This window comes from Harmonia axyridis, chromosome 4 (genome assembly GCF_914767665.1).
Source record: "Harmonia axyridis chromosome 4, icHarAxyr1.1, whole genome shotgun sequence".
Classification (NCBI taxonomy): Eukaryota; Metazoa; Arthropoda; class Insecta; order Coleoptera; family Coccinellidae; genus Harmonia; species Harmonia axyridis.
This window is the reverse complement of record NC_059504.1, coordinates 29282752-29309821: the sequence shown is the minus strand read 5'-3', so window position 1 is coordinate 29309821 and position 27070 is coordinate 29282752. Positions and strand designations below refer to the sequence as shown.

The 27070-nt window shown below is 34.6% G+C and overlaps 1 protein-coding gene across 1 annotated transcript in view; it reads right to left on the bottom strand.

The window, feature by feature from the left end:
* The window catches only part of LOC123678360 (LIM domain transcription factor LMO4-B), a 108466-nt gene that overhangs the window by 48491 nt on the left and 32905 nt on the right, over positions 1-27070 (bottom strand). The window contains exon 2 of the mRNA XM_045615350.1: positions 7260-7554. Within this exon, the coding sequence (XP_045471306.1) occupies positions 7260-7419 (160 nt within the window). The 5' untranslated portion in view covers positions 7420-7554. The remainder of the gene's footprint in view (positions 1-7259; positions 7555-27070) is intronic.

Below are 27070 nucleotides of genomic sequence, written 5' to 3'. Positions count from 1 at the left end.
AGGAAATTTCAAGAAGAGTTCGTCTAACTCTTACAAGAGAGGAGAATAGATTTCTTCGAGATAGAAGTGATCCATTTAACTTAACGGATGAGAGATTCATAAACGTTTTCCGTTTGTCGAAACATTTAGTTCACGTTCTATTCGATGAATTGAAACCATTTATGAATAATTATTGGAGGAACACGAGAACGCCATTTGAACAGCGAATATTGATAACTCTGAGATTTTTTGCCAGTGGAAATTACCAACGCGGTATTGGACAAGAATATTTGCTAGCAGTAAGTCAACCCATGGTCAGTCGTTGTGTTAGTGAAGTGACTAAATTGATTAACCATGTATTCCAAGGAAGAATTAAATTCCCTAATGATTCTGAGAAGACCCAAAATAAAGGGAATTTTTTTGAAAAATGTGGAATACCAGGAATAATTTACCTTCAGAGCTTGATGCTATTCTTAATGATCACAAAAAACAAATGTTAAGCACTCGAAGAAAATCTGACTGGAACCTCGTTCAACAGAGAAAAGCACTTGAAGATATTTCGAAATTAAAAAGGAACCTTATCTGTCGAATCAATTGGGTACTCCACTTTCACGCATAAAAGTTGTCCTACTCCATCGTTCTTCTTTTTCTTCTTCTCTTCTTGAAGATAACTTTCATAACGCAATTTTTCAATAATTAATAGAATGAATTTCAAACTTAATATTGAGAATTGTGATATTGTGAAGCAAAACATTCAAAATTATAACCTCAAAATCGAAATCATTCAAGTGTCATAATAAGACGCTTAAGACTTGGTCACGTGGTAAAAGTAAACCAATCAAAAACGTCGTCGGACTTTTCGTAATGACAACGAAACCTAAAATGTTTCGTTATCGTCATGAGGTCGTTCTTTGCTTCGGCAAACACGACTATTGCCGAATCCCTTTACAGAATACCGAACCGAGCAAAACTGTCGTTTCGTCACGTTTTCGCTTCGCTTTGCCGTTACAGAATCCCACCACTGACCTTTCGCCAGTTAATACAGCATGAATCTTCCAAAGAATCTAAGATATCTTGGTCGAAGGTACCACTTTATGATGTGTTCACTTTTCCTGATGTAATTGATAATTACTTCAAGTTGGTAAGATTTCTGAATACTATAATAAAGGGTTTCATTTTGAATAGTCTGCTATCTGAGTAGCTGTCACTTTTGAAGCTGTTATTTTTTGACATTTGACAAGATATGGAACGATATACGTTTCATCAACGCATTGAAATTCTTAAAATTCGCTACAAAAATGGTGGAAACTTTGCTTTCACAGTTCGCAAAACAAAAGCACTTCTAGGTCGTCGTGAAGCACCTTCTCGGCAAGCAATGTGATAATGTAGAACAATTTGAGCTATTGGAACAAATTAGTGATGAGAAGAATCTGATAATACAATTGCTGCTGCAGTACGTAGTATTGACATAAAGCAAGGTGAGTCGATTCCTCGTCAATCTTGGGAATTAGGCATTCCTCAAACGACATTATAGCGTATTTTAAAAACCTTCAAGTTCACTATCACGTCATTGTTCACTCAAAAAATGAAATGAATCCGACCTGTATTTTGGTCTCACAAATGCAGTTGATTAGCACTGAAATAGCAGTGGTATGAACAAGGTATTGAACACCCTTAAGGTTTTTAACGTTCAGAACTCAAGCTGGTCGATCACCAATAATGTCCTATCCTCGGTCGTATCTTCGCTGATTGGGTCCTTAAATTCATCAATTAAATGATCCGGATTTTCATCGAGAAAATAATCTTCAGTGATGAGGCCCATATTCACCCTGTCGAATTTGATGCGGTTTTTGGGCTGGTGGTGTGATTAGACATTACTTATTCGAAAATAAGCCTGGTTCAACTGTAACCATGAATGCATTGTGCCACCAATAGTGAGTAATGATTTTTATGTCCGGATTTGGAAGATATTGATGTGGACAACGTTTATTGCCAACAAAACGGCGCTACGTTCCACACAGTCGTAATTTTGCAATATAAGTACCCTGTACGTGTTATTTCTCGAAGAGGTGAACACAATTGGCCGCCAAGTTGTGATTGAACACCTTTAGAACATTTTCTTCGGGTTCCCGTGAAAAATAAGGCAATGCCAATGCTTCACAATTGATTAAAGAACTCAAAGATGAAATTCGTGAAGTTATCAGGGATAAACATCCGATAATGTGCGAATTGGGCATGGAATATTTCGTGAGAAAGATATGGTGCTACAACATAACCGTGGCGGACATTTGGCTAATATCGTTTTCCATTCATTGATTTCTCTTAAAATTTAATTTTTTTTAAATCAAAATAAAACCTCTTATTGTAACACCCTTTACTTCTCATTCAATTTTGGGCACTTTGATGCTGCATATATGCACTTTAATTCTGTATACAATATTTTCCACCACATAGTCCTAACAGATGAGAGAATATTTGAAATTTTCATTCGGATTTCGAAACTAGTGAACCCCAGGTTCGAATCCCGCCACTACTGATTCATTAAATGTTTTTCACTTTTTTTTTTCGTGGCGTATCGAACTTTTAGGAGTTGGAAGATTAAATAATGAACCATTATGTAAAATTTGCAACGTTCTTTTTTCTTCCCGACGAATATATCAGAGTTCGACATTTTTCTTATCTGCAACTTTTGTCGAGACCTACATTTCTGTGCGACTCTTGCCTCAACGTCAAAGTGCACAGAGCACACTGTTGAATGTATGGGGTGAATGACAAAAATGTTAATTTATGCGTTGGGCATAGTCAGCATCACGAAAAGTTTGCTCAAGAAATAATTCAGACAATGGCATATTTTGTGTAAACGGGCAGATAGATGAACAAGCGCGAAATGCTTCTACAATCACCAGAATGCTCAAAACCAAGATTTCACACGAACTAATCACGTAAGCACTTAAAACTTGAACTACGACCAATTCAACCAAACCTGATGAATATCCAAGAGAGGCGCGTTCGAATAAACTCCTACTAAAAACCCCGTACCAAGAAAACTTTAAATTCTAGTCTCGGGCACACATTCGAAGATCATTAAGCACAAAACCGTAGGAAAAATAAAAGGATCCAACGAACAGAAACCAACCGAGCGGACCTACACCCATAGGGTGGAATTCGTCGATCCGTTTTTTTCCACCAAATCATTCCCCATAAGTATTCAAATGGCGTACGGCATCTGAACGTCACAAATCGGAACTGACAGGACGCCGATGGAACTAATAAACTGATCATTTTAATGAATGACGCGCAGTTCCTGAGATAGGACGGCAAAAAGTTGATTTTGCCCGACCAATCAACAAATTGCTGTCGTTATTTGGTCCGCGGAGCTTGTTAGCGATTTCGATGGGTAATGGCTCGGTGATCAGCGGCTAGCCTAAAGTCTACGCGGCCGGCATCGAGATGAGGCGAAAGAAAGTGGAAAAGGCGGAGGAGGATTGGGGCGGGCGCATATTAAGGAAAATTCGACGCTATATCGGTCAATGATTGAAATGGAAATTTTCAGTGTTATTGTAGTATCTAATGAGAAAAGCGTAGATTAGTTGAACATTTTTTTGGTGCTTAGCTGCATTTAATGCATACAGGGTGTTTGAAAATCCGACGTGATATTTTGAATGGATTATCTGTTTATGTTAAGAAAATCCTATCATTACATTTGAAATTTCGGAGTAAAATGAACAAAACGATGAACTTCTGACTTAGCGCCCCTTATCGAAAGCAGCAAAAACAAATTTATCATGACTTCATTTTGTCCTCAATCAACAAGATATTATCTTTCAGACGAGATCGAATTTGCTCAAAAATGTTGAGCCAAACTGAAGTTACAGGCGTTTCAATCAGTCAGATTTCTTCCTTTCACCTACCCTTATTTGATGTCGTAAAATCGAAAGTGACAATTCAAAAAAATAGAGAATTTTCCAAGGATTACAGTGATGATATTTTTTCTTCAACTTCATATGAAACATTTTCGAGTAAAATTCATTTTTCTACTCGACAATAGCTATTACGCCCCCTAGCGGTAGAGGTATGAACTTCAAAACAATTTCCAGTGTATTCTCTTGTACACTTTAGTGGTAACAATTTTTACCGCAAGTCTCTACGATGAGTGGATCCTGAGATATAGCCGCTTACCTCGCTTATTTGCTCACCCTGTACATAACCATCAAAACCAAACTGTTCTGAAATGTTTGAATCTACGGATAAAATTCATAATTCACTTGGGTGATTTTCAGTAATTGTTAACTTTGTATAATTTTTAAACCCCTTCGAAACAAAGAAGCATTTTGAAGATCGAACTGTAAAATAAGCCTCATTCTCAGAGCATCCTAATTGTTTCGTAACGATCGTCAACGTTTCATTCATCTTCCGATAATGGAACCTAAAAAAAATCGATTGCAATTCTTACAGCCTTCAAATATATCTTTCTTATCTACTGATGCGTACGTCAGGAATCCAAACAGTGAATACCATCTGAAACTCATTCTCCCCTTATCAATAGTATTAAATCAATGTTACCGCGGCGTGCTAGACCCTTGTGCTTGAAAAAAGTTGAAGAAAACGACAAAGAAACTAAGGAAGTGTTCAGGAGAATGTGAATACATTTGCTACGGAGAAAAAAATGGCTATCTGCCTTTTCAGTCATTTTCAGAAAAATAGATTTGTGGCATATATTGTAAGCAACTCACCGAAACAACACCGAAATTCATAAAAATTGTGTTATCCTTTTCCGACTCAAATGAGGCATTCCATACTTACAACTCACTCTATATCTTATGAAAAAGGGAACATTTATTTTTGAAATGTAGAACTAAATAGGTGAAATATTATCAATTGTAATGGATTGGTCGTTTGGGACAAGTTTCTTTTTTAAAAAATCGAAAAACTTCTTCTAATTAATAGAAACTACAGCATAATTATTTATAAATAAATAGTAAACATAATAATATGAAAGATAAAGAAATTAAAAAGTAATCATTTTAGTTTCGTTATATACCGGTCCTTGTCGAAATACGCACCCGGGCAGCGGGGGTGTAAGACACGGTTGGGGTGATATCCGACAAAGAAGATCCCGACGCCCCCTACGACTACTATTCCGGGGAAAGTTTGTTCGACGCGTCTTCGGGGAACACGGGAACGTGCCATTGATGATTCATTATATCCTATTATTGAATTAAACGGGCCTGTAGCCATTCGCATCGGCGAAATTCAATAGCTAGTCCAACGTCGGATTTTTACCTGCGTAACGGTGGCTGAATCGACGAATTAACCGAAATTCTGCGAGGGAGAATGGTGGCTTAATTTTCGGGCACAATTCAAACTGGAAGAAAAACTTTAATTGCTGCCGGAATTCAGTTCTGACAAGTGGAGCACGAATAAATCAAACGTCACTCCCTTGACGTGTCCAAGAGACCATATGAGACGTGATTGGGGGTATTCTTCATGGCTGCCACTAAGGTCTGCTTTCATTCTCTTCGATGCTTGGGTACAAAAACAAACATGAATTCTGAAGCAAAATGATAAGTCTATTCTTATAGTTCAATACATACTCGAATTGAACTTTTGTTGTTATCTATAAACCAAATAAATTTTCCTTTTTCACAAGTGATTTCCGCAATTTCTCAAGTGTTGAGGGTTTGGGTTGATAGAGCTCCCGAATTATTTCATTAGGCATTACGCATAAATGCTAATCTATTCAATTCTTTCTGATGTTGGCAATCCTTGTAGTTACGGAATAAAAAGTTTCAGACAGATATTATTTTTGCCACTTAATCAATATTAGCACAAACTTGACGCCATTGACGTTAAGAACTCAATTTGGTGATTTAATTTCAGTAATCCTCTTCAAGAAAATATTTATGTTTGATATCTTCGAAATTCGATAATCAGATTTTAAATCTAGATGATCCAAGCGATGAAGCAACATCGAATTTCATGCAATCAGATTCAAGTCAATCGTAACGTCAAAAGATATTCTTTCGAGACAACTTCCAGGACCACTGTTGTTCACCTCCTATAAAGACACATATATTAAGAAGGGTTTACACCACGTGACATTCTCGTGATCTGTCAAAGTTTAACTACTCCTCTCTCCTCAGCCATTTTGAGATCCTCCACTTTTTAGGATGAATGAAGCAATCTCAAACGTTCCTCTAATTTACCGACCTTTTATACCACATGTAAGAATTCAAAATACGTTTTTACGTCTTTATTTTTAATCTTAGAAGAACCGTTTTTTCACCCTTTGACAAGACTTTTTGTATAATATCTTTATGTGAAAATTCATAAAAAAAATTCTTGTTAAGTTACATCAGGCATGTATTTATTCTTCAATAAAGAAATAATCTGATTCTTTTTTTTTCATTCCAAAAAGATTGATAAATAAGGACTTTCCGCAATGACGAATTCTTTAAAATATATAAGAGTAAAAACAACATACAAATTGATGTAAAATGAAGCGTTCTAAATTTCGAACTTATGGTATTGATACTGAAATGGTAGACCCCTCTTCATTTGAAAAAATATGTTCCAAAACAAGTATTAATATGAATATGATGCTTTCCGGGTACTAGGCACTATCCTCGAGTTTTTGAATATTTCAACTTCCTTGCTTTATCTTCTTTTCCTTTCTTGTATTAATATCGATTTAAAACTAACCCGATCTACTCAAGTCAGTTTAGAAAGAAACATACAAAATATTTTTCCTTCGAAACACAAGTTTTCTGATTTAGAACAGATTCAACTAAAATCTAAATTGATAGCCCAAATTACAATAAAATTTCAAATAGCATTAACTATAGATAATAATAAAACGATATAGGAATACTTCGGGGGTCTCATCGAGAACCAATAATTATTATGGATAAAATCATAAAGTTATTGAGTTTGGACCGAATTTTCTATATTACATCTTTCTTCACCAATCCTAACCTTCTAGATGAAAGCAAATTTTTCATTTTTTTTTTCGAAAAACTCTACAACAAACTATGACAAATAATGGTCTATTATCTCTCCATAAGGGCTACCATCATTGTATCAATGATAGAAATATTGCGATATGGGTATACTTTAGGGATCTCATCGAGGACCCTTTATTTTGGACAAATCATAAATAAAGTTATTTGAAGTCTCCTTTCATACTGAATGAATACATTTGACGTCTTTCCTAACCAACTAGATAACCTTCCTAACTTTCTAGAGAAAAGCAAATTCATTTAGTCTCTTTTTCAACTCACCAAGGGTGTTGATGGCATGTCCATTGCTGGGATGCATCCGATTGTGGTGGGGTCCTCCGCCTTGTCCGGGATGCCCATGAAAGTTGTTGTTATCTGGGGAGGGCGGGTGTGGAGAGGATGTGAGCTCCGTACCTCCATATGAATGGTAGTGGGGGTTCATGGGAGCAAGGAGAGCACTGGTTGCCAGCTTGCCGACGATTGTAGCGCCGTCGAGAGCGCTGCTGGGGCTGGTGGATGGTGATTGATGGAACGTTGGCAGGAAGTCAGTGGGTCATTGTGCAGGAAATAGTTATATCTGCAAAAAAAAATTTTCATTAGAAATGTTGTCGACCATAATTTAAAAACACCTAAAAATATACAGGGTGTCGGGGAAAATGTGGGAAAAGTCTCGGATTCAGATGAAACATAAAAAAAATAAGATGACAAGTTCCCATCATTTTTTTCCTAGCGGCCCTCCCTACAGAGATACGGCCTCCCAAATGACATCACTGGAAATCCATTTTACTGGAATAAATTTCAAACTACTCAATATAATTTAAAGAATATTTGATATGATGAACAGTATTAAAGACCTCTTAAAATACTGCCCTTAAGTTTAAATTAGCTCTTTTACTAACTACTTCTTACTGCCAAAACTGCATAGTTAAGAATCTTTGTAATTTTGTCTGATTCAATAGCAAAAAATAGACTTTTTTGTTCCTTGAATAACTTTCGTATCACACTTTGTTGCCGATAAGAAAAAATTTGAATTCTGTTTTTTTTTATAGAAACAAAAAAATTAATTCCTTTGTTATTTTGTTTTTCGAAAACGGTTCATTTATCGACGATAATCAAGAATACCTTTTTTTAGCTTAATGTTCAAGCTATCGAAACTTTTTTTTTCTACTCCTTATCATACAGGGCGTTGAAAATGTAAACATTAACATGTACAACCTAGTCCGCCTATTTCGCGAAATATTTACCTGTGCATAATTAAATTGCGTCATGAATAGAAATGCATTCAAGTCAATCTTATTTGATTTTATTCACAAATTGACTTGACTCGATTTCTGTATCTTTAGGTTTAGCTTGAAATCAAACTTCTTCAAACAGTTTAAAGTTTAAATATCATATTGCGCAACGTTTCTGAACCTGTACTCTGCCATTCCGCAAATTAGTTATAGTTCATATTTCATGTGTTGTGCTTCGTGCCTGAACTCGAAATGTCTGAACCTGAACTCTTTTCATGTAACTCATGCTGCTCGGAATACGTACTAAAACAAAGTGAGTCTGAATTCGAAGATCCCCCTCTACAAAAACTATGAAAAAAAAATCTGTAGACTAGGCAAAATTAATCAACAAAAAAAAGAAATATACATATTTTTTCGATGTTGCGGAAGCCGATTCCAAAATCAAAATTGCAAAGTGCAAATTATATGAAAATAACGAACAACGGTATGAAATGGCAATAGTGGAACTAGTTATTTAACAACATTTGATGAAGAGCCACGAAAAAATGTATGAAAAAAAATTTCCGCAGGAAGCAACACTTTCTGGATCAAGTAGTATTTGTCGTAGTAGCAACATAAAACGTTGGATCCAAAATTGCCAAAATAGTTTTTGGATGGCAGCTCCTTTATTCTTAAAGTTAAAAATATGCGATTTCATTCAATCTACCTACTTCTATTTTTTTTTAGCAGGGCGCTCTAGTGCCAGATTTCTTGTTCACAGCATTCTCTTAATTTGTTTGAGAATTTTGAGGTGACAAGTTGGAGTTGATTAAAAAAAAGTTCGAAATATAATGTATTTTCTTGTTGTTTTAAATTAATGTAGGTATTTTTTGTACCTGAACTATATTTAACATAAATATTTCTCCCATTCAAGGCAACAGAATTAATTATTTTTCAAACTCTTTCAGACTAGTTTGACAAACAGTTTGAATTTTCAAACCTGTAACCATTTTCCAGTTTGACTTGACTCGAATTGTTTTTCAGAAAGATTGACTTGAGTTTGACTCAATTTCAAGTCAAACTCAAGACAATCTCAAACATTCAAGGCAAACTTGTGCAACTCTAGTCATGAAATTCAACAAATTATAATAAAGAAAATAGGTTCTTCAAAATATACATAATAAGATGGATATTTGATGAGATTTTTCCAGTTTCAAGACAGAAATTCGTTTACAATAATAACCTTTAGAAATCTACTCTTTCGAAGCAGCACAATGGCCAGGTTCTTTTAAATACGGTCAATAATGTCAATACGTTGAATAATCAATAACCGGTAGTCGCTTGACAGTATGCATGTCGCTTCAAAGAGAAATATACATTCAATCATTTACTATCAAAATTCCAGTGATTGTCTGTTAGTGTCATCATGCCAATTCGAAGCTGTCAGCTGTAAATTATTATATGGCACAAAATCCGAACCCCCTGAGCTATAATTAAAACATACAAATCAAAGGTTCAACTAACCCTAGTAGGGGAAGTCTAAAATGAAATATATTTCAACTCCCTTATTATTTCCACTGAAGCAGGCACAAAGGGGTTGGATATAGGTGAATTTCGATTTTTCCAGCAAGCTACTGCACTGGAAAATTCAACTTGAAGAAGTCTTTATATGTTAACAAAACTGAATAATAGGTTTTCGTTCCAAAAAATGTTAAAATTAATTCATCTTATAGTTTATGAATTGAAAAAGATATAACTGTGAAATAGCTGCAAGTGTTAAGTTCAGTGAATTTTGAACAGATAGGTGGTAATTCAAAATTTTATTGAATGAAATATCTCAACGAGAACAACTCAATAATACTAAAGTAACACGTCAGAACATTGTTGCAATTCCCGGCATTGAAGTATCATAAAAACAGGCAAAAAAAGGCGATTTTCAACTCTATTCATGACGTCGCTTGAGAGTACCAACTTGTAAACCATAATCATTGAACAAGCAAGTCCCTAGAGTACATTTTCTGGGAACCAGGGACATTCAACACGTTTTATGATATACCTTTGGGTTTCACCTAATAAATGCCATCTGGTTAAGCTTGTGAAGAATAGATTACCCTCAGATGTTATAAATCACTCCATGTTTCGCTAGAAGTCACCCAGGAGGAAGGCAGTGGCGGAACCACTCTACAAGGTCTGAATAAAACGGTGAAACGAATTGAAATATATTGATTCAGTTGATATTCAACCAGATCTACAAACTTGATATGTTTTTGGAACAGGGCCCGCTTTTTCCTCCATAATTTCTTTTAGTGGACCAATGGTAGTTTAGAAAAAATTTAACGAAACGTTGATCTAGTCCAAACTTTTTATCTCTTTATCTGCTTGTAAAATAACAAGAGATAAAAAGTTAGATCAACGTTTCGTTAAATTAAGATACGCTAAATTTAGCGTATCTTCTACAGATTTCGAGAAAAGAAAATTTCAAACGATTAATCCGAAATTTTCAATAAAATAAATTAACATAGATATCCAGTTAGTAGCATTGATCCATAAAGATTTCATAAACTATATTAAGTATCACAGAAGAGTGGGAAAACTCTCTCGGAAACAAAGATACCAAGGAATGTCCAATTTCATTTGTTTCGCAATATAGGAACATTAGGAACACCCTGTAGAGTAAATGTATGTACTCCAGATCGTTGATAAATTTTTCCTTATTAAAAATAAGTACTCAAATATGTGAATGTTTGACATTATCCATGTATGCAGGATCTTGGACTGAATACATTGTGGGATTGATTGTCAAAATTGGTATTTCCCAACCTTGTAACTACCGTTCCATCAGTACAGGTAACGTAGCAAAGAATTGGGATTATAAATTATTGAAGAAACTACATCTCTACAAAAAAGAGGAAAAATACTACATTTCAAAGGAATAATATATGAATTTGTTTGTCATAGGAGTTTTGTGACCTTTTAGGCAATAAATTTTATCTTTGTCGTTATTTTACTCTTTTCCACTTCTTCAATGTTATAATGAACTGGTATGATATGAATATTTGTATGCACCACGGGTATTAAGATTTGTTGATACCCTCAAGCGATTTATAAACCCTCGGGTTTGCAAGTTGTCACCCTCAGGACTTAAGCATCTACTTAATGCCCTTGGTACATAAATAACTATTATACTCGCTATAATGTTATTGAAATTCATATCTGTATTGATAATCGACAAACTTCAAAAACTGAATATTCTCGTTTCGATACAAAAAAGCAATTGTTGTTATGATTAGGTATAAGTAAACAATCTTGCTAAAATATCTCAACAATTCAGTTATTCCCGATCAGTATCTACCCAAACACAGCTATTTGGTAAACCAAACACGTGTCTCTATTCTTTCCTAATCACTTCCTTGCTGATAAGACAGCCCCACTGAAAGTGACACAAACTTTACCTGCTAATAGCTCCTCACTAAACTCCCTTTGCACACTTCATTAGATCGTAAGATTAGTCAGGTGTGGAAAGTAAATAAACGAGATCAATTTTCTAGAGGTTTTTGGAAATATGCCGTACTATACTTACTACATTGAGATATTTAAGGTAAACTTGAGAAGAGAATAATATACCTAATTTAGTATATCGCTCAGGCGTTAATTTCATGAAATATTCTCATTATACAGGGTGGAACGTGGAACAAACAAAACACCCATGTCGAAAAACTTCCGTGAGTATGGGTTTTTTTGAAAGTTTTGCAGTTCTGTTAATGAATATGCTGAAAAATTGCTGTTTGACGTTGATGTGTGAAGAGTTTCAATTACCAAGCTTCTGAACGAATTTTTATTTATAAGGGTAGTGGTGGTGTTACGTTTTTTCCGCCCACAACATTTCAACAATTAATAAAAAACCCAAAAATTAAAATTCAAAAAGAACGTCGGAAAAAATTTGATATCAAGGTATTAAAGTGAGATTCTGAATGTATATAAAATAATAATAATATATATGAAATGAACAATTGCAAGTGTATGACTTCGTCAGAACCATAGAAAAGTCAAGCAGAATATCGAAAAACGAAATCCTAATATTTCGGAACAAGTCAAAACATTTTTAGCTTTATACAAAATTATGATCGCGTCATTAGAAGCATAAAAAAATCAAGTAGAATATCGAAAAAAAACTAGCATTTCAATAATGTTTATGCCAAACTGCACGAGGATCGCATCATCAGAACTCATCGGCAACAACGAAATGAATATAATAATTAATCACATCTCCTCTGGGAATTTCAGAGTTTACTTTTTGTAGAAATGTATAGAATGTATGCAATCAAAATATTCGAGCACCATCCAGAAATTTTTTTGGAATTTTTCTCTTTATAAGAGCTATTGACATGAAATTTGGTACAAAAATCAGTTGCTATGCTACATTGATTCTGTAAGATCTAGAAAACGATCCACAAATCTTGTAAAAAAAATACAGAAAGAATGATTACTCGAAATATGAACAACACGCATAGTCATGTTACTGAGAATATATTGTTACAATGATATTATTAGGTGAAATATTTCATACCGCAAAGCCATAGCTAAGAGATATAACTTTTTGATATTTTTATATGGATTTCGGAACAAATGACTCGTGACTGGATATTGATAAATTTTCAAAATTTTTTCCATCAATTGTCAAACATTTTTGTGTTGAAAGTGAAATAATAAACCATTGTCTTAAACTTGCAATTCTTTCAGATTATAGATACACGTCACAAAATTCCACCGTTGAAAATTCATGAGGGTTTAAATTGGAAATAATAAACATTTATGATAGCTATATTGAAAGACACCCTACGGCATATTTAAATTGAAAGGGTAGGGGGTTGCTTATTTATATTTCAAAAGATTTCAGTCGAAAAGAATTGGGCTATCCAAGCGAAAACATCCCTAGTTTACTCACAAAGACACACGGTATAAAGGTTATTACAGGTAATAAAACGTTTTTCTCGAGATATTGGAAGTGACCAACTACCCTGCGTTCCAAAAATGCAGAACGGTTGAATTCATCTAACCTAAACTATCTATCGATCTGGTCCAATATGCGAAATATTGGTATTATTAGTAATTAAGCCATAACAATTATTATATCAGATAAAATAAACGGCGTTATGGTTGGGCGTAAATCAAGATTATATTGAAAACCGATTTATACTAATTGCGTTATTCGAGGGTTTGAAATTCCGACGAGGGGAGTGTAGGGTGGCCACCCCTTCAAAATAAATTGGGTGAGGGTTATCATCCCTAGGGACGAGGGACAAAGGGCCTGGGACTGAACCTCACACGGGGAATCAACATTCATAATGTTATAATTACGGATAACTTCCTGAAATATTTCATTGCAGCATTCTAGTCTCAAAATTTTGATTATATTCTCGTGATTTAATTCCGGTGGAGGAACTTTTGGATTCCGGTAGATATTGGAACCCCCGAGGACTCATATCAGGTGTGACGGAAAAATGTTGAAAGAAGCAGAATATTGAATTGTGACTATTTATTTGTATTTCCAAGGTTGAAATAGTCTATCATATGGTTAGAAAAACTCAAATGTGTACAAAATGTACAAATGTGTCAAAGGTGCAGGGGTGGCATAACTCATTATTAGAGATTCATCAAGTCAAGTAGCTTGATATTTTAACCAACTACTTGACTTGAAAATAAAGCTCTTGAAAAATTACATACTTGAACTAGACTTGACTTGAGATATTTATTGCTTGACTACATATCAATCTACTTGATATTACTTGTAATTGATACCCACGAGTCGCACGGTATATATTTCTGCAAGCTCGTGTGTGCTTAGACAAAAATCATCTTCAAAGTATAAATAGTTGATTTTGACATCAATCTCCTAAGTTTATTCAGGAAATCTCCTGTAAATCGAGTAAATAAAATGCCTTTTGGTGTTATGAAAAAGATAAATTCTTGACTGAACCACATGCTGACAGTTCTGAATATATTTTAGAATGATGAGAGGCTTGAAAATGTTTTTCCAAACTTGGCTGAAATGGTCAAAAATTTTTCATCAACGCCAGCATTTTCAATTCCTGTTAAAAGACAATTTTCCAGAGCTCCTCTGACTGTTACGAAATCCTGCCAAAGGTTAGGCGAAAAATCCATAAGATGACTCATTTGTATGGATTCAGGATAAAGAATGATGTGATCAAATAGTGGTCGGTTTTTTCTTAATAACAAGAAACTATAGATATTTTTTTTATATTTTATGTTTATATTTTATTGGTGTTTCCACTTTAATATATTTGATATTTTTGATTATTGTACACAACCAGTTAATAAATAAAAGTGTTTTTCCTACAACTGCTATGAAAAGTAGCGTATTCTGCATAGCTTACTCAATTGCAAAACTATGTATTGCGCATGCTGTGGGAAATATTATTTCTCACGGCACTTTGCCCACAGCTCGCTCGGTAGACCAATGAAATTGGGCTTTTGAATCGTTTCTATGGAAACGCAATAAATTAGCACATACTGTCAACGAAGGCCATTTTGATTTGAATCAAGTCCATTACTTGAATTATTGAAATTTGTGCAGTTGTAGGAAAAGTATAGTGTGCAACATGTGGAGAAAGTCCTTTTCTCGCTCGTGTGTTTGCGGCACTCGCCTTTCAGGATCGGGCCACAAACTTCGACACTCGCGAGAAAAGTTGGACTTTCCCCACTTGTTGCACAATATACTATTTTGCAATATTCCTTCCCATTTCATTTTTTTTATTGATGTGCAAAATAAAGAATGAAACTACTTAAAATCAAGTAGCTTGATAGAATGTACTTGATATTTCGAGTGCTTTATAAGGGTTATTCTTCGCAAACTATCATTTTGCCAGTAACTACAGGTTTATTAATTGGTAACTATTTTACCATGATAACGACTATTGGAACTACTGGAATGAGTAAGATACATTGGAAACTGTTTAGGTTTTGAACAATAAAATAATTTTAAAAAAAATTACAATTTCATTTCGTTTTTCTTCCAGAAAGTAATTCTTGTCGCATGTAACCGCACAAAGATTTCGAATTGAATTGGTTATTTTACACTATTGAAATATCAGAATAATAGCAATATTTCCAATAAGGATTTGAATGAACAATAAAATTTGTGATTACCAATTTATTGAGAAAAAATATATTTTTTGGAAAAATTTACCAATATGTATATTATGTAACCGTCGCAGTTAAGTCATTCCTCTGGCCCTGCTAGAAAATTACATAAACAACATACCAGATAGAGCCATAAGCTAACGTTTTAGAAGTAGACATTTTGCATTTCAATTTCAAGATTAGCACGTGCAGTATTATTTTTTGTTAACCTGTTTCGTACATCATTATTAATTTGGCCTTTTGTTATCAAAAAATAGTTGTCGCAAACTGCCGAGTCATTCTTCTGGTAAGTATATTTCGTAAAATTATAATTGATTTTTCCTACTGATGAATGGTATATTATTATAAGTAATTCAAGGATAATCCTGAAAAAACCAGGTTAGAATATTAAGCAGGGTCGGATTTATCGAATATTTCATTCAAAATCGTAATTCCTCTGGCAAACAAGATGACAGAGGAATGATAACTTGTCCGGAAGAATGACGGACAACTGAATTTTGACGCTGAAAATCATATTTTCTCTAATTCTGTGGTTATTCCGTTCATTCTTCCACATCTTGTAGAACAAAATCGTGCGAGAATATATCAGAAACGCACAGTTTTCATAGTTATATTTTATTATTCTATGTTGGTACTCCGAACTTTCCGCCACGGCTTTATCTGTCAATTCATCAATTTGCCTTGAAGAAATCAGTTCTGCCAAGCAACATTTTTCAATGCAAAAATCACTAAATTATATTTATGGAAATATTTCATTAATTTCAATGAAAATGCAATGAATTAGAGAAAATCTATATATATAAAAGGAGAAACTGACTGACTGACTGACTGACTGACTGACTGACATATCAACGCACAGCCCAAACGGCTAAACGTAGGCACTTGAAATTTGGAAGGGACGTAGCTTAGGTACCGTAGGGGTGCACTAAGAAAGGAATTCCCGAAATTCCCACGGGAACGGGAATTAGCGGGAAAAAACTTTTGTATGAAAAAATCTAAACCGCGTAAGTTAGATGATTGAAATTTGACATGCATATACCTTAGTGAATGCAAAGTTAAGTCATGATTGGATTTTCCAAAATTCCCATGGGAACGGGAATAGCGGTAGCGAGGCGCGGAGGGGGGCGCAGATACCCGAGTGAGCAACCGGAACGCGGCAGACGCGTGAGGGCAGACGTCGTTGATGGTCGTGTCAAATATTGAATTTTGCGGGCGAACTTTTTACTATTCTTGGATGGTTTAAATCTTTAGTAGGTAGTTTTCTGTTGTAGATTACTGTTGAATTTTCCAGGCGGACATTTCACGGTCTTGGATTATCTTATAATTTTCTGTTGTAGTTTCTAAATTTTGTTCTAATAATTGTAGGTTATAAGTCTTTACGATTTCTTAATTTTGTTCTTATAGGCTTTTCGCCGTTCTTGGATGCTTTTTTTATTTTCTATTGCAATTATGCAACGGCACGAGACTTCAAGTCAGGGTCTTGCATCGTAATATTGTCGAAGGTATTATTTTAACTGGGTCTGCAAAGGGAGAAACGGTATTTATACCGCGAATACCGTTAATCCCAAATGATCTTCCTTTCGAATTTCGGAGACTACAATTTCCATTGAAGGTATGTTTCGCCATGACCATTAATAAGTCGCAGGGTCAAACACTCGCGCTAGCAGGAGTTGATTTGCGACAGCCCTGCTTCTCCCATGGTCAGTTATATGTGGCGTGCTCCCGCGTAAGTTCGCCATCCAGTCTGGTCATTCTCGCACCACCCTCCAGAACGACCAGAAACGTTGTTTATAAGGAAATTTTATAAATATGTTTCCTAAATACATTTCTGTCTAGCTCTTATCCCGGTTGCACCAGCCACCCACCAACCGAACCACTCTTCCATGCTACTCTTTTTAGGGTTCCGTACCCAAAAGGTGAAAACGGGACCCTATTACTGAGACTTCGCTGTCTGTCGGTCCGTCTGTCACCAGGCTGTATCTCATGAACGCTGATAGGTAGGCAGTTGAAATTTTCACAGGTGATGTTTTTCTGTTGCCGCTACAACAACAAATACTCAAAATAAAAATATAATAAATATTTAGGGGGGCTCCCATACAAAAATCGTGATTTCTTGCACGTTTTTACAGATAAGGCTGTATCTTATGAACCGTGACAGTAAGACAGTTGAAATTTTCACAGAATATGTATATCTATTGTTGCTATAACAACAAATACTGAAAATAAGAATAAAATAAAAAATTTTGTACGGAACCCTTCGTGCGCGAGTCCGACTCGCACTTGGCCGGTTTTTAGTTTTCATGTGGTCAAACTTTTACTTTCATACCGACTGACATTCACATTCACACCTCTGAACTCCAGACGAAAGCCTATAGGTACTTTAGGGTTATAATAGCCTCCCCTGATCGTTTTATCCTAAATTTATAAGAAACCAAATTATCCTAAACTAATAATCTAAAAATTAATAACAATACATTATTCAGCTGAGCTACTTATACTATAACCTAATTTAAAAATAATAAAATTAAGCATTTTTTAAACTTTTCTCCAACACCCACAAAGATCTCTCTTTTATAACACGCCACGCGGACGAAGTCGCGGGCAAAAGCTAGTAATGTATAATACTCGTACAGAAGGCTCATTCTACCACTCGTTCATTCCAAAACTCGCCACTTCGTGGCTCGTTTTTGAATTTTGAACTCGTGGAAGAATATCAATGCCTTCTGCACTTGTATTATAAATAACTATTATTTCATTGAAGGAAATCAAATTCATTTTAGGGTAATATGCCGTTGTCAAGGAAAGAAAAATCAAAGCGAAACAGGGAAGCTGAAAAAAGAGGTATGAGAGATTGAAGGCGGATTCAGATGGAAGAAAAAAACTAAGACAAAAGGAACGCAATTAATATTTAAAGGAAAAAGAACACAAAATTATAAGATCCAATAACTAACTGAGTAATAAGTAACAACGTTTCAAAACTAGACAATGGAATCAGAACTCTGAAACCCTGTGGAATCAAATTTTTTTAAATATCTCTAAATTAAGAAAACATGTCTGATCCTGTTATTATTTATTTCGCATCAAGACAATAAAAACAATTCATCCAAAAGTTATCATTGATATATTTAAATATCTATTTTTTTTTAAATTCGTACAACTCATAATGATGTTTTGCGCAGAATGACCCAGAAATAAATGATAGACTTGGCATTGAAAAACTACTACTTGACTTGATTTCAAGCCGTGAATCTCTACTCATTATGAAAATTTGAAATGGCATTACCTTTACAACTAGACCAAATCGGAAAAAATGGTAAAGGAGAAATGTATAACTTACTTTTGACTTCAAGAAGCTACTATTCAAATATAGGTACAAATCAAAGACTAACCCTGTGAATACAAAAATTAGCGAGCGTTCAAGACATCCAGATATCAAATCAGTACTTCTTTTAATTTTTTTGCGGATTATTTGTTGTCATTTTTATCAATACATGTATAATAATAATTCCCCAGATTCACTATCAATCCCACTTCAGTACAAATTCTACAACATGATTCATGCCAATATCCAGCATCCGATAATATACATCGTCCCAATTTCACAGAATCGTTCTCTATGATTAATTCTCCCGATTCATCGCTTAATCATAATCCACCCACGTAACTGACCCTATAACCCACCCCACCACCTCCACTAAATCGGAACGCAACGGCCCGTGGAATTTAAAATTTGTCGGCACTTGTGAAAGAATTGTTAATCGATAGTCGCAGGTTCAAATTCCGCCTCAGGTATGAGTATCGCGTCTGTCCATCTGCCAGACATATGGTATGCAAATGAAGCGTTCTAGTGTCAGTGCCCAATTTTCATACTTGCTCATTTCTAACGAATGACTGAATTTAATTGAACCAGCTCTAATGAAATGAAGAGCGGGATTGTTAATTTTAACGAAGGTTTTTTTATCCCGGACAGCCGTAGCGTCGGAGTACGTCAGTGGATTATTCCATTTTTTACAATTGAATTTTTTTTTTGTAGTCTGTTGGAATATTTAATTGAATAACGCCTTATCTGCTTTATTATATCACCCGGTTTGAGCTTCAAAGTCGACCATAACGACATACTGGGTTATCCATGTCGTGGTCCTTATTTCACAGCACTGTTTGAATGACATATATCATCCGAAACATCATATGTTTAGTTAAAGGTTAGCCATTCAACAACTTTTATCCAGTGTTTGAAAAACACACATACGATGATTCGAGAAAATAAAGTATTACGAGACATGTGACGCTCGCTCTATATGTGATATATAGTCAGTCAATTCAGCGTCGTAAGTATTTTAAAAACATTTTTTTCTACGATGGTGCGCAAGGTAATACTTTCCTGCATTAATTTGCACTTTTCTGCACGCCGTGCGGAATACATGTACCTTATCCACGCAGCATGCAGAAAAGTTAAAATACTCATAAATATTGGTATGAACAGAAGCTCTTCTGAGTCAAGTTAACCGTCATCAATCCAAGTAAACAAGAACTCTGCGTTAAATCTAGCTTGAATCAAGTCATATAGTAGACTTCCATCGACCCATTTGAATAAGTATCTTGAGTTGAATCAACCTTTATAAAGCCATAATATCAAGCCATACCATAAGTCACTCACTAAAAGAACTACCGGATCAGCAATCGATTTGCAAAATGTCAATATTATGAACAAATATTTCAATTTATTCCATTATTATTCTTTGTATGTATAATTATTTCGTTCGAATTAAATAGAAAATAATTGACTAAATTATTTTTTTTTATCTGAAATGGAACTTGTAGGAAAAATGTTGTTCCTAACACGTGCGCGAAGTGAATTTTCCGCAGGCAAAAAACAGTATTTGCATGCGGAAAATCACTTGTTGGGAAAATTACTACAAAACACGTTTTTAAACGATCAATTCCCAGAATACTTCATACAGTTTTCATATGTGAATACCGTTTGTGGTAAGACTAATAAGATGTAATCATCAGAATTCTTGGGCTTAGTAGATAACCAAGAATATTATTTTCTTCCCTCAACTCACAGATGAAACGTAAAACTGGGCAATTTCTCTAGCCTTTTCGGAATGCGTTCATTATCTTACATCTCTTGTAATTATGATACAAATTGAAAGAGTGGAAATATGCGTGTAAAGTTCAGGTCGGTAATAGTAGGATACCTTAGAATACCGTCAGAGATTAGACAGACATGTTGATGCAGTGGACCACCTATGTAGCACGAAGCCCTCAAGTTAAACCAGAAATTGAGAGTTCATTTCTGAGGTATTACTCCAGAACCACTGTGTCACGGTTTTCGTTTTGTTGTCCATTATTTGTGAAATATTACCGAGGCAGAATTGCGATGACGAATAATCTCTTGCTAGGATAACAACTTGTGCTTCGAATAAAGGAATCGAACGAAAAGTTCTCAGAAAACGCTGCAGCGGGATTTGAATCCAGGAATAATTTGAGGGTTCCAATTCTTTCTTAATTTTTTTTTATCAGGGACTTTATTATCATTTAATTTCTGTCTATTTTGTCCTATTTTTTATTTCATCTCATGCCAGTTTATTTTGACTTAGTAACCAATGTCATCATTGAATACATTATCCCTTGGGCATTATATAAACAAAGAAATATTTTTTATATCTATTTAATACAATAATTATAACAAATAATGAATATTATCCAAACTTTTTATTCGAATTAATATTTAATTGGCAATTCTAAAAGAATCCCGCGAATGTTTGATTTCCTGCAGTGAATATGAATTCAACATTGTCTGGTTATCAATTTTGCAGATTGCAGATCTTCTACGTGAGTAAATACCATATTCACAATTTATTGACATCGACTTGTATGAACATATTTTCGGGAATTCTGCAAATTCTTACTATTTTAACATTTGAATTCTGACTATTTTTCCTTAGCAACGATAGTGCGTCTCAAAGAAAAATAATTTATATATCTAAATTAATTTATTTATTCAATTTATTAACTGTTAACCGAAAACTTCAATGACTGAATAGATTTAATTATTTAATTTATTAACCGTTGAATCAATCTGTAGTTTTGGATAATTAATTTTTCTTTTGGTTGGTTTCAAAATTTTGTCAATTTGAATTGTATTTCTAGACAAGTAAAAGTATATCAAAAGCACATATCAAATATGTGAAGGTTTTGGCAAAATGATGTCATTATTTTGATATTTATATTGGATTGCTTCCATCAAGAAGACTCATCTGTTATAATTTATAATTAAAGTTTGTATGCACCATAGGTACCGAGATGATAATAACCTTGAGCGATTCACAAATTGTCACCCTCAGGTTATGAAGACCCCTAAATGCCCTTGGTAACTATTTCAGGTATGTTTCTTCGAATGTTGTGTTTAGGTAAACATAATATGAATCTAATATTTCATTTCACTTGTCTTGGCTTCTTAAGTTTTTATGGTTGATACAAATTTGTTGAATATCCACGAAAAATATTTGATTAGGTTATAAAAACACTTTTAACTCCCAACTCAACTGCATTCTAATAATAAATATCATTTCGAGATATCATTTTTATCGACATTTTCCGATCCACCTAAAAGGAAATATTGTACATTATATCAACAGATATTTGCATTCACTATAACGGCAATAATTACGTATTGTAATCATTTTTTGTTAGGCTGAAATTAATAGGTGGGGATCCGTTGAATTTTTGTCTTGACGTCATGTTATGCTTTCTGGCTTTTAAACACAGAAAAACTGAATATTTAACAATCCAACCATGGTACCAAATTAACTGAAATTTGTGTTTCATGAATAATCGGAAGATGAGCTGTTTTGAATTAAACAACAATTATTATAAACTACCGCAATTTTTGGAATAATATGAATTGTGTGGTTTGATTATATTTTTTCGGATTGGAAAAATCTCTGAACTGAAGTTCTATATGGATGAGGCGTTATAATAAATACTTGTTTCAAGTTCTCTATATTCATCATGTTCGCGGAGAAGAAAAAGTTCAAAGTACATGATGAATGGGCTTACTTCCACTACTAACTGTGTTAAGTGCAATTCATTACTTTCAACATAACAAAACTTTTTTCAACATTTATGAACTTAGCGGCAGCTTTCTTTCGAAGGGTTAATTTGCAATGAGTACCTCATCATAATAATATGTAGCGTTCCTAAAATATAAAATTTCAGGTCCATCAATATTTCCACAGCATTCAACTCACTAGAAGTCTGGCTCAATCAAAGCTATCATAAACCTTTGAAAACGTTGGACAAACACTACTCTCAGTTGAATGTAGAAGATTTGTTATACAAATAAATTGCCATCATCTAGCGATCATCTTGAATACATTGAGGAGGCAAAAAGTTGTGCGAACAATTCTAAGAAAAAAATTCATTGAAAAAAAAAATACGGAAAACAATTACGTCAAGTCAGGAGGTTTTGGGCGCTCGTCAATTGCACCCTTGGAGACCATAGAACTGTATATCCAAGCGTACAATTTCCTCATGAATGAACAGGCGCTCCTGATTTCCCGTCAGTGCTTTCCTATTTTTTCTCTACATTCTTTTTTAATTATCTATGGTTTCAAGAAAGCTAGCCATACGAAACTTTGCAGAAAGCTTGAAATGGTCATCCTTCATATACACACAAAAATCTCAATCAGGGGATCTGTTGTAACGGAAATATTGGTAATTTATTTTTCAATATTCTTCTTTAATTTTCCATGGTTCTGCTTATAATTTTGCATAAAGCTTGAAATTATTATTTTTCATCTGAATGCAATATTTCCTTCTGATCGAAACTGTAGATTCGAATTATTATCAGGAAACAGAATTTCGATCGGCCATACAAACGGAACCCCTAGTCGGATATTGCTCCTCAACCGCCGAATGAACAACAGAATTTGAGAAAAAATTTTCACATAGATCTAGCTTTGTATTCCACAAATAATGGCAAGGTCAAAGCACTATATTGAAATAATATTGATCGATATTCCAAATACAATTTCACCAAATACACAGCAAAACCTTCCTGGTCGTCAATCCTAGCTTGGCCTTGGTTTCCGCCGGTTCACCGCGTTTCGACCACGACCGTTTTCACTTGACGTTGTCGTCGGATCCACTTCTGACCACCAGTCAAAACCCGCTACAAAATGCGTCGATTACTTTCCGAATCGCATGGAAATTCGGTCCATAAGATTTTTCTTTCACTCGTGCGGTACCCATTTATCAAGCTTCTTTTTGAGACCACCTTATGTAAATGGTTGCAAACGGTTTTTGGTGCAATTTTCAGCTCTTGGGCGATCAAAACAGTGCTTGCATGACAGTCGCACTCAACAATATCATATCGACATTTTCGATAATTGGCCTTGCAGGGAGTGGTGCATCTAAATTACCGGAACGGAATCCACGAAACCAAAATAAACACTATTTACATTTTCAGCCACCTGGCTTGCATTTTCGCCCTTATCGAAGAAAAACTTTAAAATATAGTTTATTTTCTCTTTGATAGTGTCCATCTTTGACGCGCGCTCACCCTAAACTGATCCCCAGTTTCTAAAAGACTGATCAAATCTTTGTTCAACTAATACAACATTCAACTAAACACCAAAATGTCAAATCCATTTGGGTTTCTGAAATAAAATGTTATCTTGGAGCTTTTAACTTGAAGAGAAAAAATAAAATGCGTGTCAGAAACCCAAAATGACGCTTGACGTACAATTTACGTGTAATATTTGACCACTGACAGAATGTTCAACTAAAAGGAGTTAAGCTTACTTTCAGCAACCCAAATGTCGCTTGACCATAGCATTGACAGCTGTTAGGTTGAATTTTACGTTGATTGGCCTTTCAGAAATCGGCCGTGAGTCAACTGATCACAAAACTGTCGGAAAAGTTTTTGTAGTAAGAAATCTCATCTTTCTGAAGTCATCTAGATATTAGGAAAATGATGGATTTTTTTACTACACCTAATAATTAATCCACAGTAAACCCAAGATTCATAGGCTTTACCAGCATTCAAATGGCGTAATGATGCGAAAAAAGATTTGGAGGCATCTTTGATGGAGACATTGAACGTGAAGTTACCCCTAATGCCCAAAACTTGCACACAACCCCCTAACAAGAAGCGCAGACTTCAATCAACGTAAGAATACGGCAGATGAATAAACGGAAAGCCTTCTCGAGCGTTTACGGGCGAGCATGCTCCCGGACTAAAATACACTAAAAACCGTTTAATTGGATGTATTTAGGCAACGCCCGAGAGAGAATTTCCTACGGAATTAATTCGTGCCTGTTACCCCCATATCGTTACGAGCATTCTGTATTCTTCCAATTAATTCCTCCCTCTTATTAACTGCCGTTGTATAAATTCGAGGACTTGAATGTCCCTCTATTAGCGGAACTTCTGCGGTACAGTCGGGGCAACGTTGCCGGATGCTGCGACGCTGTTCGGGTTCTTTGTAATCTCTTTTGGTTTATTACGTCCGAAAGTAAACCTTAGGAATCGATCCGAGAGAAATTATTCAACCCTCTTCTGCTGATATTTTCAGTTCACCATTAGGATGAAATCTCGATATGGAATATGAATCACATTACAGGTTTTCACAAGAATTTAGCAAATCATTTTGTTATGTTTCATTGCAAAATTGAAAGTGGTCTACATTCAACTTTTTCAGATAACGCACACCAGATATCAACAGAGCTTTCAACCTTCACAGAATATTATTCTTTTCATTAGTGAAATAATTTTGAAATTATCCAGTAATGCTTGAGATTATTAAAAACAAACAAATTTCAGTTCTTCATAAGTGAATAAACACTACTGGACAATTTGAAGAAACATTTGCATTGAAAAATCTTCCCAAAATAATTTTTTCATCATAAATATTAGTTTTTCTAATTCTGTGGCAAATCCGTCCATTCAACCATTCATTGCAGAACAACATCGTGCGGGAATATCCCAGTTTCACACAGATTTCATAGTTATATTTCATTATTATTATCTATTATTTGTCATTTTTTCATACAGAAAACAGTTCTCTCAACCAACATTTGTTTAATGAAAAAATCACTATACGATATTTATAGAAACATTCCATTAATTTCAATTAAACTTCGTGAATTAGAGAAAAAAATGTATAATATTCGTACAGAAAGCTCATTCTAATACTCGTTCAATCAAAAATTTACCACTTCGCGTTAATTGACCTTAAATTTGTGCTTTTAAGTTTCAATGCTTCAACCATTTTGATTAAGTTATATGCAAATATATACACTATACTCTGTCAGATTAAAATACTCACTCAAACATAGGAAATGAATGCGGATAATAATATACATATAATGAATGAGTGTAAAGGATAGTGGATGACTTACTGTTTTTTCCAGTTTTGGTTCTTGATGTTGTATTCAATCACTTGTTTGCTTGATGTATTTTCACTGATTCATCCGGATTTGGCTTACGAATGAATGTATTTGATCACTATTTTGCTTGATATATTTTCACTGATTCGCATTAATTCGGCTTCCAAAGGCCAATGAATAAATGTATGCTTGCTTGATTTGTGGATGAAGGAAATTACAATAATGATTTTTACTTGTTTAATATGTTAAGCAAGAGAACACAAACACTGAATATAACTGTAATTGTTATAATAGAAATAAATGATAAATACTGAATACTGAATGGATAACTTATGAATTGATACTGAGTGAATGTATGAATACTTGTTTAATAACTGGAAGCACTCGCTAAAGGTTAAATCATGGTGCGAGTAACCATAGATTTGAACCACAGATGAATTCTTTTTCTCCCTGTGTATGCCTTAACACTCTGAGTATGTAAACGCTTGTCTCTGAATGAGTGCACAGATATAATAATAATGAACTTTATTTGCAGATAATATACAAAAAAAAAAAAGTCAAGCAAAAAAAAACAGACAACAGACAACTGGTAAAAGGCGCAAGGCAGAACGAACCCACGGGGAAGAGAACCCAGGGAAGACCACCGAAACGTTGGAAAGAGTGCTGGACGTCTACGTCAGAAGAGGCTGATTATTTATCAACAGGCAGACGCCTACCTAAGAAAGAAAAAGAAGAAAAACTAACTAAAAAAATAACCTATAATTTTATCTGCAAAAAGGGGTCTAACGACAGTAAGACTGTTTATATATCGTAGCGGTTTTGCAAGATTCTCAGATTGAGCTGAACTTGCGGATTTTTATTCTTGGTTTTATTGAAGGCGAAAAAAAGGGAAAAAAATCATCATCGTTAAGAAAAGTCTATCTTGTGGACGAAGTCCCAAACTGTGAGGTATTAAATTGCTCGTTTAATTAACATAATGGTTTTAAGATTATCATGAACGGTGCAACTCCAAGAAGAAACAGAGTATTACAGGGTCAATCATTCTTCAGTCAAGCTATTTGAAGATTAATTTTCGTTTCATTAACGTCATTTGATGACAAGAAGATGCGGCTACACACCTTACTTACCATTTATATATTAGGCTATAGAGCACAGTCAACAAATCTGTTGAAGTAACGACAATTTTGTCTACGAAATTTTATTTGTGTTAATATCATCTTCAGAATCTGCAGGCTACCATCAATGTAATTTTCTAAACTGGAGATATAGATATTTTTGGCATAGAGAAAGTTAATACTACATCAATGAATAAGTCCACATTTA